At 48.1% G+C, this 15,053-nt stretch overlaps 1 protein-coding gene across 1 annotated transcript; it reads right to left on the reverse strand.

Annotated features, from left to right (window-relative positions):
* Positions 1–368: 368 nt before the first annotated feature.
* GPR139 (G protein-coupled receptor 139) lies at positions 369–14,619 on the reverse strand. The gene is made up of 2 exons (XM_086622397.1): positions 14,499–14,619; positions 369–1,303 (listed from the first exon to the last, which is right to left on the reverse strand). Exons 1-2 carry the CDS (start codon positions 14,617–14,619, stop codon positions 369–371), a joined length of 1,056 nt encoding a protein of 351 aa, XP_086478523.1.
* Between the last annotated feature and the right edge of the window lie 434 nt (positions 14,620–15,053).

Raw genomic sequence — 15,053 nt, forward strand, 5'->3', positions numbered from 1 at the left:
GATAGCGAACTGCATGGTCAAGTAAGGTTTCGTTGTTGTGTTTTAAAAGGTTGTAATTAAATGCTGTTGTGGCTTCCCCCTGCCGATGACTTTGGACTGCACTGGTGCTGGGATGCAAAACATTTGAGTGCGACTGAACACTAAGACTTTGAACTCTGAAGCATATTCAAAATGCTATGTAAGAGACGGAGGCATTTGCCTTCTCACTTTTGCTCCTGGTCCCCCGTAACAGTCTGATCTGCCCTCGGTCTCCCAGGGAAATGAAGTCAAATGACCACTCTTCAAAACAGCCATTTCAGCAAGTTACATCCTGAAGATGTAACTGCATGAAAAGAATTTGCACCCAGAAATTTCAACTATTGCCCTTTTCATGGTGATATTTTTATAGGCTTTCCGTTCTTATCATACTGGTAAACAAGCATTTTGATGCAGTGAGAGTTGGCAGGAGAAATCCAAGGGCTACTCGTTATGGAAAAGTTATGGTTTGTATAGAATTGCACAGGTTGCTTCTGACACTTAAAGAAGGCTTTCAGCATGGCAGCTGCCATTGTGCGAAATCTTTTGCTAATAAAACAGTAGAGGAAGAAATTAATTGCAGTGTTCAGCAGTGCTAGCATATTGGCAATGTCCGATGCAATATGTACCACCCAGCTGTTGTTTATAGGCGATACGTAGAGGTGATACAATATCATGATTATTCTTGGTGCCCAAAGTATGGCAAAAATAGAAGTTATAGTAAACAAAATGGCTGTTGTTTTCCCTGTGGAGTACCCTCGCAGCCGGAAATTGCTCTTTCGCCGCAGCTTGTACACGATGATGGAATTCAGGATGAAGAAGATGGAGCAGGGCACTAAGTAAACGGTAAAGCAGTGGACCCAGATGAGGACGTGATGTATTGATGTGCTTATGTAGTCTTCGATCCAAATGTTGGGCCACCAGTAGTAGGGGATGCTGGTCAAAAAGCAGGTGATATAGACACTCACAATGACTTTTCGAGTACGAGCAGGGTAGGAGACTGTGTGATACTTCAGTGGATGGCACACAGCTATATACCTATCGATCGTTAGTGGAACCGTAATCCAAATGGAGGTGTGGATGGAAGAAAATTCCAAGACCTCAATTATTTTGTCCAGTACCTGAGGCATCTGTTTGTTTAAGATGAAGTCTTCCATGAGGAAGTCAACAAAGACGATGAAGAAGAGAACCAGGATGTCCGCAGCAGCTAGAGCTAGAAGATAGTTATAGGAGGACTTCTGCCTGCGAGCCACAAGCTGGGAAAGGATGATGACTGTCAAGATGTTTGCTGTGGAGACAGAAACACAGAGTTAGGCTATTAGATGTGACACTAGCTTTTCTGAGCACTTGCTTGGAGCAGTAGCTCTGTTCAAGCACTTGGCAATATGACCGCCTTTATTAAAGTTCAAGAAACCAAAAGGAGAACACTATGAGAGGAGCATGGGGCTCTGCTCCCAGCTGTGGATACACGCTGACCCTCACTGTCCTGGGAGATCAGGATGAGGGACAGAGAGAAAGTCGGGATCTTTGCTTCAGACACAGGGTTAGGTGGTGTCCAGCAGCCCTTTGCCATCTCCTCAGAGCAGATGTAGAGTTATGGCCCTGGCTCTGTTGCTGTCTCTGGTCAGCCCCGCTCCTGCTGTGGCCATGGCAGCAGCGTCCCGAGCAGGGAGTGCTGAGACCCCTGCCCGTGCACAGGAGGCAGTGGGGGCAGCAGGATGGAGCAGCAGGATAAAAAGTAGTATCACACACACACATACTCTTGTATTTCCCCCCTTGCCTTTTTCACTTTTTTTTAAAGTGACAAAGGAAGAACGGTGGGGCGAGCTTTGGAGAGATGCGTTTTCTTCCTCATCCCAGCTCATGGTGCCTGCCTGGTTTAGTTTTGAACTCCATCTAAAAAGAGCTGAAATCAAAAGCAACAGGATTAGGTAATTCTCTCTTGACTAAGCAGGATCCTAATCGAGAAAAAGACTTCCAGGGAAACATGTATCCTCAGCCCCTCTGGAGAGCTGGATGTGCTTTGCAGCACTCAAAAGTTTCCAGCTCTGCCCAGGATGAATCCCTTGTAATTCAGTCTTGGCTGTCTGACCTGTGCTCCCACAGATGGGCTCTGGGGAAGCATTTCCCTTCCCACCACTGAGACAATCTGCTCCACAAAGACCTGCTTTGCTTATCCAGAGCTGCTCTTTAGAAGTCCTTCAACTGGAAGGCATTTTTCCTCTGAAGTGATACAGCTGAGCCTTTAAGGAAATCCTGCTGGTCACATCAGATGTGAAGAATGTTCTTGATTCAGCCCAAGTGTAAACATGCCGGAGTTTCCTGAAAAAGAACGTACTTGCAACTCTCTGGCCACAATACTGACCCATCACCTAAACCACACCTAGAGGTATTGATGTATGATGCTTAAATAATACCGTGGTGAAGTGCTGAAGTCTCTTGTCTCTGCCATTTCACTGTCTGGCTTGCTTCAGCGTTCTAAAGCTGTGATTCAACTTAAAGATGTGCTTTAGGGGCTGCTTGAACTGGTGCTATAGGAAGGGTTCAGTCCTATGGCCCCTGGCCAGGAAGAGCCTCCGCCATGGACACAAACAGCCCTTACAGCCCTTGAGAGCTTTCCTGGGGCACTAAGGTGTAGCTGAAGTTTAAGTGCTTGCTCATGTTTAGTGTAGTCTTGAATTGGAAAAAAAATAAAAATCCTATTATTCCTACTAGCGGTATGGCTGGAATGAGACAGGCGAGCTTGTTCCCATCAGAAGTTTATATGACTTGGCTGGAATACCTGAAGTAGTGCTTAAAAATCAGAGATCTGGTTTACTGTACAAGCGACTGCCAAAAATTTGTTATTTGACATTTTCATAAGTGTTCTATAAATCACCTCTTCTGTGCGTTCAGTGCTTCAAACATTTCTGGCAGCTTTGATGGATTTCCCAAAACAAATCAACAATAATTGTAAGGATTCCTTTAAATCAGAGAGAAAGGAAGTTGCTGACGTTAAGGTAATGAAGACCTAGAATATATGTCCTACAACTGAAAACACTCATTTTTTTTAACTGTTTTACCTGGCACTGGAGAAAACTTCCTCCTCCAATAAATGCCTCTAAAGCCTGGGGTCTGGGAGCAGATTTCTGCCACCTGGGAAATGAACTGCAGCAGAGAATGATCTGGTGTAAATAGCCCTCATAAGTGTCACCCGGTTTTGTATTATTGAATATATTAATTTTCTATCTTGGAACAAAACTAATCCAAACAACTGATTTCTTCCCTAAATTAAAAAAAAGCAACAAACCAAACCAAAACAAACAAACAAACAAACAAAAAACCCCAAACAAACAAAAACCCAAAACAAAACAAAAACAACAAAAACCAAAACATGCTCTTTGCAACAATATTGTCTCAAATCACCTTCAGGGGAATTTTCCTAATTTTGCCCTCCGTTAACACGAATGCAACGGCATTGATTTCAGCTCAGAACAGACATGGGGTGATATAGCCAGAACTGCTGTGTCATTTTTCACTTACTTGCTTACAAAACACCTCTGTTGTGCCTGCTGACATGCCCTAGAGATGCCGTGAGTGATGTACTGCCAAGGAAATCCTCGAGCTGGAGTGTTTTACCACAACTCTGCAGCTACTGTTGGGTTTGGCCAGCCAGGCTGAGTATCTCAGCTTCACAGATACTGGATGTGACCCATGGGGTTCATCTTCTCTTTAAATCCTCCAGATTTGACTCACTCCAGCGGCAGCAGCGTGCAACAAAGGGAATGCTTGAGGACGTTGGTCCCTGCTGGGAACTCTGGCTTGACTGTCAGAGGAGCTCCCACAGGGATGCTGAGGCCACGCCATGTCCAGGCACAGTAGCCCTGCTCCCCATCCCTTCTGCCATCGTGGAGGTCCTGCTGTTGGGTTCTAACCCCACTCCCACTTTCCTACAGGAGCAGATTTACGAGCAGTCCTTTCCTCTGTACCCTCTCCCCCGCCTTTCTCAGGGTTCCCAGCAACGGCAGTAACAGCACGTACTGAAATGCAAGTTATTTGTCTTAACACCAGCAAGCTTTGCTTGGTGAGCTGGATTAGAAAATTGATCTGACAAAGTACTTGCAAGCTCTATCCAATTTTTCTGCAAGAGTTACTGTATCTTGTATTGGAAATGCTTTCCCTGGGATCACATTAGGGCTTCTTCTGGCTGGCTGATGTGAAATATAGTAGTATCATTTACTTTGTGAAAACAGATATATACTGGGGTGCAGCAGAAAGTTGCCAGTATGACAGCATCTTAGCACAGGGTTTGGGAGTATTTGTCCTGCTGCATGCTGTGTTGTATAGGGAAAGTGGAGATGAGCTACTGATGAGTCTCAGTCCTTCACCTATTTCCTAGCCAGTGTTAAGCTGGTCCTTGGTGTGTCCTTAAACGCTATCTAAAGCTCAATAAAATGGGAAATGGATGGAAACACTGCTCCGTGTGAACATGTGTCCTTGTGCTAGTGTCTCGGTGACTCCTGGGTGCCTGCTCAGTGCCCCGCAAGCTCGCCTGCGGGCAAAACTTACCTACTGTGGGTGAAAGGTGATGAAAGTGCATTTGTGACCATGTTTTACACTTGTTTACCTTAATTCTTGCACTAATATTATAGTCAGCGATGTGGACTATGGCAGAGATGATGGAGATCTAAAAATACCTGTCTCTCCTGTAACGTATATAGAGCTATTACTGCAGGATAGGTCAGTGCCCCTAAATTGTCCTGGACAGTAAACTGCCTGTTTCTTGCAGAGTTTTCTTTAGATACTAAGTAGTTAAGATCATCTGAATTTGAAAGAGATTGATCACTGTGCTGGGAGCTGATTAGGGGGTGACAGATGGGAATTTATGCCAGCATCACTTGCTGCAGTGCAGTATTCTGAATTTATAAATATCTGGTTGAGAAGCAGGGCTTGATTAGGGACTAGCTGCCTGAAGCCTTGAGATGCCACTAACAGATGATGAGAAGCAACTGTAAGAAACAGCAGTCTCAGTTCTTTCCCTTCAGTCATGAGGATGCCTTTGAGACATGGCATCTGAAAGTTTCTGGCACCCAAACACTATGGGTCCATGCTGCTCAAAATATGGCAGCCTTCTAACTCAGCCAGGCTTTGTCATGGGATGCTTACATCTCTCCTTTGACATCTCCTCTGACTTTATCAGCTTCTGAGTACAAATTGTAGCACTGAAATTCACGCTACTGAAGGTCCTGTGTATCTGAGAGGGATCATCCTCCCTTAGGAGTAACCTTGGTTCTCATGTAGATTTGGGTTTGCTTCCTGTACCAGAGCCACGCTGCCTTGCCTGCAGAGCCCCGGCAGTTTTCTGTGCCTCCTCGATGTAGTGCCTGTGACCTAAAGACACGGTTTTTCCCCATTTTCTCGTTTTACGTATTACAGTCACAGCTCAAATAGTGCCTAACCATGGTCTTTGCAGGGGATTTGCAGAGCTCCTTCCGCTGACTATTATCACCGTGTGTGAACTTAAGCAGGAGCAATTGTGTCTGTCTGAAGAAGAAATAGGCATGTTTCTGGGCTTTGGGTTTTTTTTATTGAGAGCGTTTCACACACACACAGCAGCCTGTGCAGTGAAATGGCCTTTACAACACAAGCGGCAGCGCCGCTGCGCTGGGAATACGGCCCGCTGTGTGCTTCAGTAGCTCAGCATCATAAACTGCCTAAACGAAGTAGCCGAGAGCGTCGCTTGCCGAGCGCGATAAACATTAGGTCACTGAATATAATGGACACCTTTTACCAACCGCGGTTGTTGCTAGGATCCCTACAAATCACTGTGCCATGTGTGAAACTACTCTGCCGGCCTCGCGTTAGTCACCTGACTGGCACCGAGAGAGACGGCTTACAAACGGGAAATTTTAAATTGCTTCAGAAAAAAATGTTACTAGTACCTCCTTCTTAGGTTTAGAAACTCTGAGACTGTAAGTACAATACGCTAAAAATATATGGTGAAAAAAAGTGATGTTTTAGCTTGACGGGAATAGATTATTTCTTCTAAGCTAAAAGGCAATATTAAAATGTAAACAGGTACCACACGTCCAGCAGCCAGATCTGACCGTGATTACTAACAGTCGTTTGCCAATAGTTACCAGACTGGAGACGAGGATGGCATTCGGCCCTTACTTTGTGTGGGAGCTCTCTGGAGAAGATGATGACAATGAGTGATTTCTGATGGAGGCTACGTAACAGGAATTAATTGAAAAAAAAAAAGCTGTTGCAACATAAACATGTGTTTATTACTGATGTTGGCTACAGATGCTTATGTGGTCTTTTAAAATGACCCCTGGATGCTGTTTGCCCTTAAAGAAGACAGGACAGTTCCATGTTTTCCTTTTACAGTTGGTATGGGTTGAACTCATACAGCAGATGCGGACAATAGGGCCTGCTCATGGCTAATGTCATTTATTCTTCTATTATTGCATCCTGACATCCTTCCTAAAACTGTTGTGAAGCATAAAGAGATACTTGATAGAATATAATTAGTGCAATGCAAGTTTTTGCTTCCCTGAGAGTCCTTGTGAGGACTGATTTTTAAAACTGATGGATTTATTTATTGTTCAATTGTCTGAGCACCGCTGAATGGCACCCACTCACTCACCCTCGGGGGTGGGGAGAAGAGCCATCAGTCCCTTCTGCTGGTGTCTGCATCATCTCCCAGGGGATGGAGAGGGATCTAAGCCAAAAACCGAGCATCACAAAAGGATGGCAGGCATGGATGCAGGACTGCCACTGGAGGAGGTTCCACACCTTACAGGAAGGCACTCGTGTGGTTCATGCTTAGAAATCCCATGTGCAGGGACAGACCACACCAGCTCTGAGGGCAAAAGTGAACCTGGAGGTAGAGGATGACCAAGCTCCTGCCCAGGACAACCCAACCTCCCGTACATACGTGGAAGACCGGGTTAGTGACTGTCAGAGAAAACGCGTCACGGCCTCATGCTTACGAGTCACAGGTGAATGAATGAGTTGGCGGCAGAGGCCAGATTCTGACCATGAAATCTGGAGCCGTTTTCCTCACTGACAGTGTTTATTAGCTGAGGCAGCTCTGGGGAAGGATGCAGTGAACAGGGTACTCTGCTCCGTGGCTGGCACTGGCCGTCAGTGGGTCACAGAGGCTGGAAAAGGATTTTAATCAAACCAAAGCACTTCCTTGCTGTTGGAGGGCACAGACACGGTAATGGTGTGGAGATGCCAACGGCCAGCAATCGCTTTAAGCCTTGCCAACCACTCAGGCTTAAGTGCAGTAACTTGTATGGCACACAGGCGTAATTACATTGTGTTGCTTTTGGCTTTCCTAGACTGTTGGAGTAGGGCTTTTCCCTAGTCCTTATAAAATAGGGCTATTTCTGCAATATGAGAACGGCCCAGAAGGAACACTAGACTAAGACGTGGAGAAGCCCAGTATGTGTTCACTGATGACGTGTAAATGGAACAGGGATCTGGTTCCCCTCTTGCCAACTTCACCTGCCTTGTCCACCTTTCATGAGCTGGGCCTACAGTGTAGAAAGCCTCTAATGAATCTTGAACATTCCCCCTCTGAAGCCTTTCTTAGAGGCACCCACACAAGGCTCAAAACGTCTAAAACACATCTCAAAATCTAGCCTCGCATCTTGCTACTGGAGCAGTAAAGCTTTCTAATGGAAATGTGTGCTGGGAGGAGAAAATAATGCAGAAATCATAACAGGAATTTGGTTATTCACACAACGTATCTGCACAGAAGGAGATTTTCAAGGCAATTCAGGTGTCTCATTTGGCAGGTGTCTTGTGGCTTCCACGTGTAGGCTGCCAGCGAAGTTTAAGAGATCTCAAGCTGAGTAACTTGAGCTCAAGGATGACAAAACCATTCTACCCTTTTGATAGTGAATGCCAGAGCACTGAGGTGGGTGCCAAAGGTATTTGATGGGATGACTAGGATGGAGGGAGGACGTGATCTCATAAGGACACTGGCATGAATTCTTTACTAAACATAAATAATTAAGAGGACTTTACCTTTGACGGTGGTTTTGCTAAAAAAACAAAGTCTTTATGTCTTCCTAAAGCATTAGCTAATGCAGTAGAAGCTCATGCTTGCAAATCCCCTGGCCAAGCTTTCTCAGAGACGATGCCAATTTTACACAATATGCAGGAAATTACAGACTATGTAAAACTATCGCAGTTTGGCTTTATTTCCCCCACGGAGAATATACTGCATCCACACTAGACATGCCACTTTTTCGTATGCTAGTCTGGATATTGAAGAAAACACACCTGGAATGAACAAATGTTTCTGAAATATCCTAGTCTGATGTAACTGACTGACAGGTAATTTGTCTTGAAACCAAAAGCAACCTCTAGTGCAGCTATCCGTGCAGTCAGTGCACCGGATGATTGAAACGATGGAGAAGTTAAATGACTGTACATTCTGGGACTCTGTTTCAGGTGGTAGAAGAGAGCAATTCCAGTGAAAAGATGTGTTCAGTGTTTCAATAGGCAGGTTTCTTTCCTCTTCCATGGATAAAGGAATAAAGCTGCTTTTGGCCATCTGCTGTACTGCTAATTCTGGTCCTATTCGGTTGCCTCTACTTCACTCCCTCTGCACAACTAAACTGGTGTCCTGGGGGGCAACCCAACACCATCTTATCCCATCAGGTCACCTCCAGAATGGCACCAACAGCACTCCAGACATTTGGGGTTCATGTGTATAATTGGGGTTCATACATATGAACATTGGGGTTCATACATATGTATGTATATTTTACTGTGCAGAATGAAAAAAGGAATTGTGTGCAAGGGGTTAAATTTGGCTTTGTTTCCTTTTCTGCTGTCTCAGAGTTAATGGGAGAAGAGATTAAAGGCTCAAAAAGACCACCTGAAACGGAAGGTGAAGGCTTTTGTGGCCAGGGATTGCAAAAGCAGAGAGCGCACCATGTTGGGACATCTCCGTGTTGTTTATTTGCCTACAGCAAATTGTTTTGACGTATGTGGATGAAGGCCTTCTCCTGCTGGCTCGTTTCTGCTGATTCACCCCCATTTTACAGGGGGGAGCAGAAAGAGGAGGAGGAGGATAGAACTAAGTAAGGGGATGGATGAAGAACAGCAGGATATTAGGCTGCCTAGTGCTTCTGAATGGCTTGACTTCTTAACTGGGGGCTCTGCATTACCCACCTACCGTGAAAACTGGCTGTGCTTGCTCTTTTGTGTCGTTGTCATTTCAAGAAAAAAATCTCCTTTGGAGTTTTTCCTTTCCAATCCATTTTAGCAGCCTGCCATGCAAGGTTGTGCACTTCATAGTCTACTGAGCCTCCCAAATATTGCACCTCGTTATCATTACAGCCCTGACAGCGTTGTTTCCTACTGATGTAGCAGAAGAAAACCAAAGTTAGCAGTTGTACTTTGTAGTGACATTCAGAGATACGCAATCAAGTCCTCTTCTGCCTTAGCACAGATCCAGCCACACGCTGCCTTTCAGACTGCAAGGCTGCAGTGGCCACAGGCTGCAGTTGGTCAGACATACTGACCAAACTAAATTGGTCCCATCTGCTTGCTGTGCTGTCACCGGTTCTGTGCAGGAACACTGTAATGAATCTATTCTTTTTCATAATGATTCTTCTTTCCTTAAAGAAAAAGCATTCATTTTACAATAGGAAGTGACTCATTTTAAGCAAGTTAGCAGTTTTGTTCCCTTCTGTCCAGTAGCGCTACTGTAATGTGCTGCAGTGCCCTTCGACTGCTCCAATAGCTGAGCTAAAGTTCTGCCAATTTATTTGTCCTCCTTTAAGGAAGATGCAATGTACTGGCTTTGCGTCCAATTCAGATTTTAAGTCAGAGAAAGTATGGTCTTTGAATAAAAGCGGGGTTGAATCAGGACTCAGGAGGGTTCAGTTCTTATTCACTGTGTGAACTCTACCTAATGAGCAACAGCCGAAAAGTGCTGTTTTTTCAAGGTCATAACTCTGCACATAACAATTCTCCCACTCATATTTTCAGATCTTCCTTTAGCACTGCTGTTGTTCAGGTATGCTGTTATGAGAAAGGCTATTTATTCAGGTGTTGGAAACGCTCTCTTTAATCAGAAGCCTGTACTGGGATTGCAGAAGAATATACTAGGCAGTAGATGGCAAGAATCCAAAACAGGTCAGACACACTTCTGTACTGCTGTGTGCTGTATGTACACCTACCTTCTGCCTGCTTTGGTATTTACAGAGTATATTACATGTCATGTGAGCCATCAACAAACACTGCTACCTGTCCCCCTTCCTACTTGTGGTACTAACCAGATCGTGGCTATGAGCATAGAGCTGACAACGCTCTTCAGGTCTCGTTTCCCCTAACCGCTGGGGAGCGGAGGGAGCACAGCTGGGCTGTTGAGCACTGGTAGTCTCTTAGATCAGGGATGCCCAGCCCGCAGCCCACCACCAGTAGCTGCCTTGCCAGGACAATGACCCAGGCTTGCACACCTCCCAGAGAGCCTCCTTATTCCAAGATGCACATGGGGAGAAAGCTCTAAAAGGACCACTTCTCCATCATTTCAGTTTGCCCGTGCATGGCACAATGCAAACGTTACATACCTGCATGTCGACCCAACACCCTAGGAAGAAGCTGACAGACAGTCTATCATCTGTTTGGGGAACGTCTGTAACACGTAGCCCTCCCTTGACAGTGTGTTAAAAAGGTCAGGCACCCTTGCTGAGCTTACACATTTCTCTAGGTCAGGACCACAGCTTCTCTCCCTCTGCATGGAGCCTGCTGAATGTGTTCTGTTCGTGGCTGGGCTTGGAATGACCTGGGTTGTCCCCATCTCCATGACGTCTTGTCCAGCAGCAGGTCTGACACGAAAGCTACCTGTTTGCACCCTCTAGCTGGGAGGATGCAAAAGTGTGTCCAAGTAACAGTTGGTACCTGTTGCTCTTTGCTTCCTCACCCTACCAGCCCCTCCTGGATTGAACTGGAGCAATTTCTTCCCTTCCCCACATCTGACAACACCTCTGGTATTTTCTCTCACTAAAGCACAAAACACTTCCATTAAGCCTTCCCACAGCCCCTCTCTTGCCTTCCAGCTAACTGGATGTGCTCCAGAGGTCCTCTCCTTCTGACAGACAAGGGGAGTGCAGGGATGGCAGAGCAGGGGCTGCAGAACAGCTCTGTAAATGATAAACCCCCCTCTAAATAGGAGTATGACCCCCCTTCCAGCACTGCTGCCTTGCTCAGCTCCCCACCCTTGCACAAGCAGTTTCTCCCTGTCCCGCGCATCCCACTCCTGGGGCACTCCCACTCCCAGCAGCGGGTCTGCACACATGTGGGATGCCTTTGCACATCTGCCCTCAAAACAAGTTTCAGAAAACAGTCTCTCTCTTGCTGGCCTATGCTTAGAGGGAAAAGAAGAAACCTCCCATCTCAGCTGATTCGAAGGCACAATCACCTCTAGAAGAGTTGCAACCACCCCCAGCACACAGTACCTGCTGTTGCAGGGTCAATGTGCAACCTCTGTGGCTGCCCCTCTTTGAAGGGCACAGCCTGGCACTTGCCTCTGTGGGATACTGCTAGAGCACGGGTGAAGGGAGTTCACTTTGCTGTCTCTCGTCTCTGCCTTTTTCAGACTTTCTGGTGCCCAGTTGAACAGGGAGGGAGAAAGAGCCACTGCTGAGAACTGGATCTGCTGAGATGCCTGGGTTATACAAGGGAGAGCAAAGGATACTTTCTCTGCATGCACAATCAGGGCTGGCATCACTTGGCCTCAAAGTGGAGTTGTTGAGTTAGTGAATTTCCTTCAGACAGTAAAGCAGGAAAGGCAGAAACAGTTAAACTAGTTTCCTCTCTCAGTTCTTCTCCAAGGCACAGGGTTAACCATTTCCATTTCAGCAAAATACTGCACTAGTACTGTATTTGAGGACAGATCCAAGATGATGTTTCTCTTGAATTCCTGGTGCCATGCAAAGCTAATTACCCAGATTCCACAGACTTCAGGGTTCTTCTCCTAACAGGAAACAAGTGTGCTACCTTTACAATTTTCTAATGTTAGAAAACTGAAGAGCAGCTCCAAATTAAAATATAGAAAGCTCTTTCTAGCACTGCTCTCGCCCTGTACCACATCCTCAATGAAGCTTGGCCACGCGAGTCTTCCCCTAAATGTATCCAGCTTGTTCTCATCTCTGTGCAGTCTCAGGGTGAGAATCACAAATTTCTCATGCACTCAGCATACTGTGCGTTTATGTGTGCGGCGTTTTCAGGTGTTAGTGCCAATGTTATCCTCGGATAACGTGCACTGAACAAGCTGACACGTTCATACCTGATGTAAGTCCACGGGACTCAGCAGTGTTGCAGCACCAAATGCCCTGGCTAGTTCTGTTAAACACTGCCACTGGTGCCAGTGCTTTAATCAACCAATGTCTGATCCCTTGAGAAACGCGTGTCACCACTGCTAATTTGGATGGTGTGCTGATTTTAACCATGTTCTTAGAATGACAGCGTTAGGTCTGTAATTACAATGCAGTATCCTTAGGGAGCTGGTGCAAGTATGTGCAGAACAGTCATTAAGTGATTTTTCTTGTCTGTGCACGTAAGACTTTCCCCTGTTTCAGAGACATACAAAGCAAGCTTAGCCATAGTGCTTCGTAACAACCTCTTCACCTGATAATCTTGAGAGGGTCCTGGTCAGTTCCTAGGGAACAGGTGTTGAAATCAGAGTTTTTCATTACTGTGGAGATCTAAGCAGCCCCTAAGGAATTAATGAAGAGGAAACTATCTCCCCATCCCTGCTGGCGGGGACTCTTCAGGTCAGGGCTGAGACCCATCAGTGGTGTGGAGCAGAGACACTTGCCTATGCCCTGAATCCCGTGCGGGTAAATATAGGACTTAACTTTCCTGTTCTCTGAACTATTAGCTAATCTTCAAAATTTTAATTATAAGCCCGGGAGGGAAAAAAGAAAAACCAACACAAAGAACATCAATTCATATGCAGAGTGGTAATTGCATGTTGCTGTTCAGAGGCAGGCTTCTCTTCATGTCTGATTAAAAAATTTTCTATGAATTAATTGCTTGAAGAAGGAATTAAAGTGAACAAAACACCTAGAAATTGTAGACTATTAACTATCATTGCTGCTTGCCATTTTACACGGCACTGTAAACGTGTAGCTGTACATAGACACAACCAAGCTCTCTTGTCCTGCACCCTTAAAATACCGATTCACCTCAGTGCATCACATTGCCCTAACTTTTCCCCAACTCATTCTGCCTGTCCTTGAGATCACCGTAAGTTACTCTGGGGCTGGGGGTGTTAATCCAGGGAGCAAGCCGTGAGGTTTGCCCACCCAGGCTGCACCGGGATGGCAGCTCTGCTGGCTGAAGCCCAGTCTGTAGCTGTAGAAGTGGTGCTGCACGAGCAGCTCTGTGCGGTCCGGCATGTCAAGGCGTCTCGCTGACAGCCTCAGACAGCCCCCTCCGGGAGGAAAAACCTGCTCAGGCCGCTGTCTCCACTGAGACAGTGATGTTGATGTGATGCTTGTGTGGCATCTGCGCGTTTTGAGCTGTGGATACCTGCGTGCTGGTAACAGTGCCTCACAGGTGTTCACACCCAAGTCTGAAACATCCTTTCCTTCCCCATTTGGGGTCTCTCTTGCTTTTCTCATCCCCAGCATCTCTATATTGTCTTTGTCCCCTTTTTAAGTAGGAAATTTCACTGAGGGTTATGCAGTCTGGAGGCTGGTGCCTACGAGCTGGGACTTTCTTTGGAGCCCTGTACCTGTACTCAAGAGATCTCAGTGTCAGCATTGCCATTGCCTTTCCAGGGCACTGACCTCAAGACTGGACTTTCTAAATACTGTCCTGCTCCATCGGCCGCAGGGACAGGCAATCATCTGCCAACCTTCTGATAGCGTGCTCGTTCCCAGCCAAGCTCCTTACTGGTGGCATGTTGCTCCTAAAAAGCCAGCCCTGCCCCAGAGTCAGGCAGACATCTGCACCAGAAAAACTCGACAGCTACGCTTCTGGTGACTGCCGGCCCGGCATGCGATCGATAGGGGCCAGACCCGGCTGTCCTCGGTACCGCTTTGTCTTCAACTGGCCGAATTGCTAATGGCAGAAACTTCACGATGGGCTGAGACTTTGTATGTCAAGTTCAAAGTCAGAGCGCCCGAGTCCGGGTGGGAAAGTGACCTCAGCGGTGCGAGGGCAAGCAGGGACAAACCCCGGCAAGAGAGAAAACGCAGGGACAGCAGCGTGTCAGGCAGTGGAGACCCTGCCTAAGGAACGCCCGTGCTAACCCCCACCAAGCAGGCGAAAAAACGCCTCCCCGGTGCCTTTGGCAGCCCGGGGACGCCGCAGCGCGCTCACCCCGCACCGCAGGCAGCCGGGCAGGAGACGCTGCCGGCAGCTCTGCGGGAACCCCGCCGCCTCGCCCCGCCGCGGCAGCTCCCGGGGCAGCCCGCGCACGGCGCCCCGTCCCCGCCGGCTCCCCGCTGGCCGGGCGCGGCACTCACCCGGCAGCCCGAGGCAGAGCAGCAGGCTGTAGTAGACGACAGGTGCGTATCCCAAGCCGCAGCCATAGCGGTGGTGCGCCAGGAGGGAGCCGTTGTGGAGGTGGAGGTGGTTGTGCTCCATGGACCCGCTCGCCCCGCGGCCGCGCTGCCGGCGCTCGCTCCGCCGCACGGGCCGCCCCGGCCGCGCCGCCCGCCCGCCCCTCGCACGCTCAGCGGCGGCGGCGACGAGCGCGGCGCGGCCCCCGTGGCGGGCGGCGGCACATGGCGCGGCCCCCGGCGGTGCGGGGCGCGGCGGGGCCGGGCGGGGCGGGACCAGCCCGGCTCCCGGCGGCGGGGCGGGGCGGCCCCCGCCTCTTTCCGCGGCCGTTCGCGTGATGGAGGGTACCCTGGGACCCCCGGTCGGCGAGGAAGGGCCGGGGCCCCGAGGAGGAGCGGACGCCCCGCGGAGAAGGGCCCGACGAGACCCTGCTTGGGGGCGGCTCCTCGGCTCCCCGCAGGACCCTCTGCCCGCCCGGGCCGGGAGGTGCTCGTACCCCTCGCTGTCACCTCGGCCCT

Source organism: Tauraco erythrolophus, chromosome 17 (genome assembly GCF_009769465.1).
Source record: "Tauraco erythrolophus isolate bTauEry1 chromosome 17, bTauEry1.pri, whole genome shotgun sequence".
NCBI lineage: Eukaryota > Metazoa > Chordata > Aves > Musophagiformes > Musophagidae > Tauraco > Tauraco erythrolophus.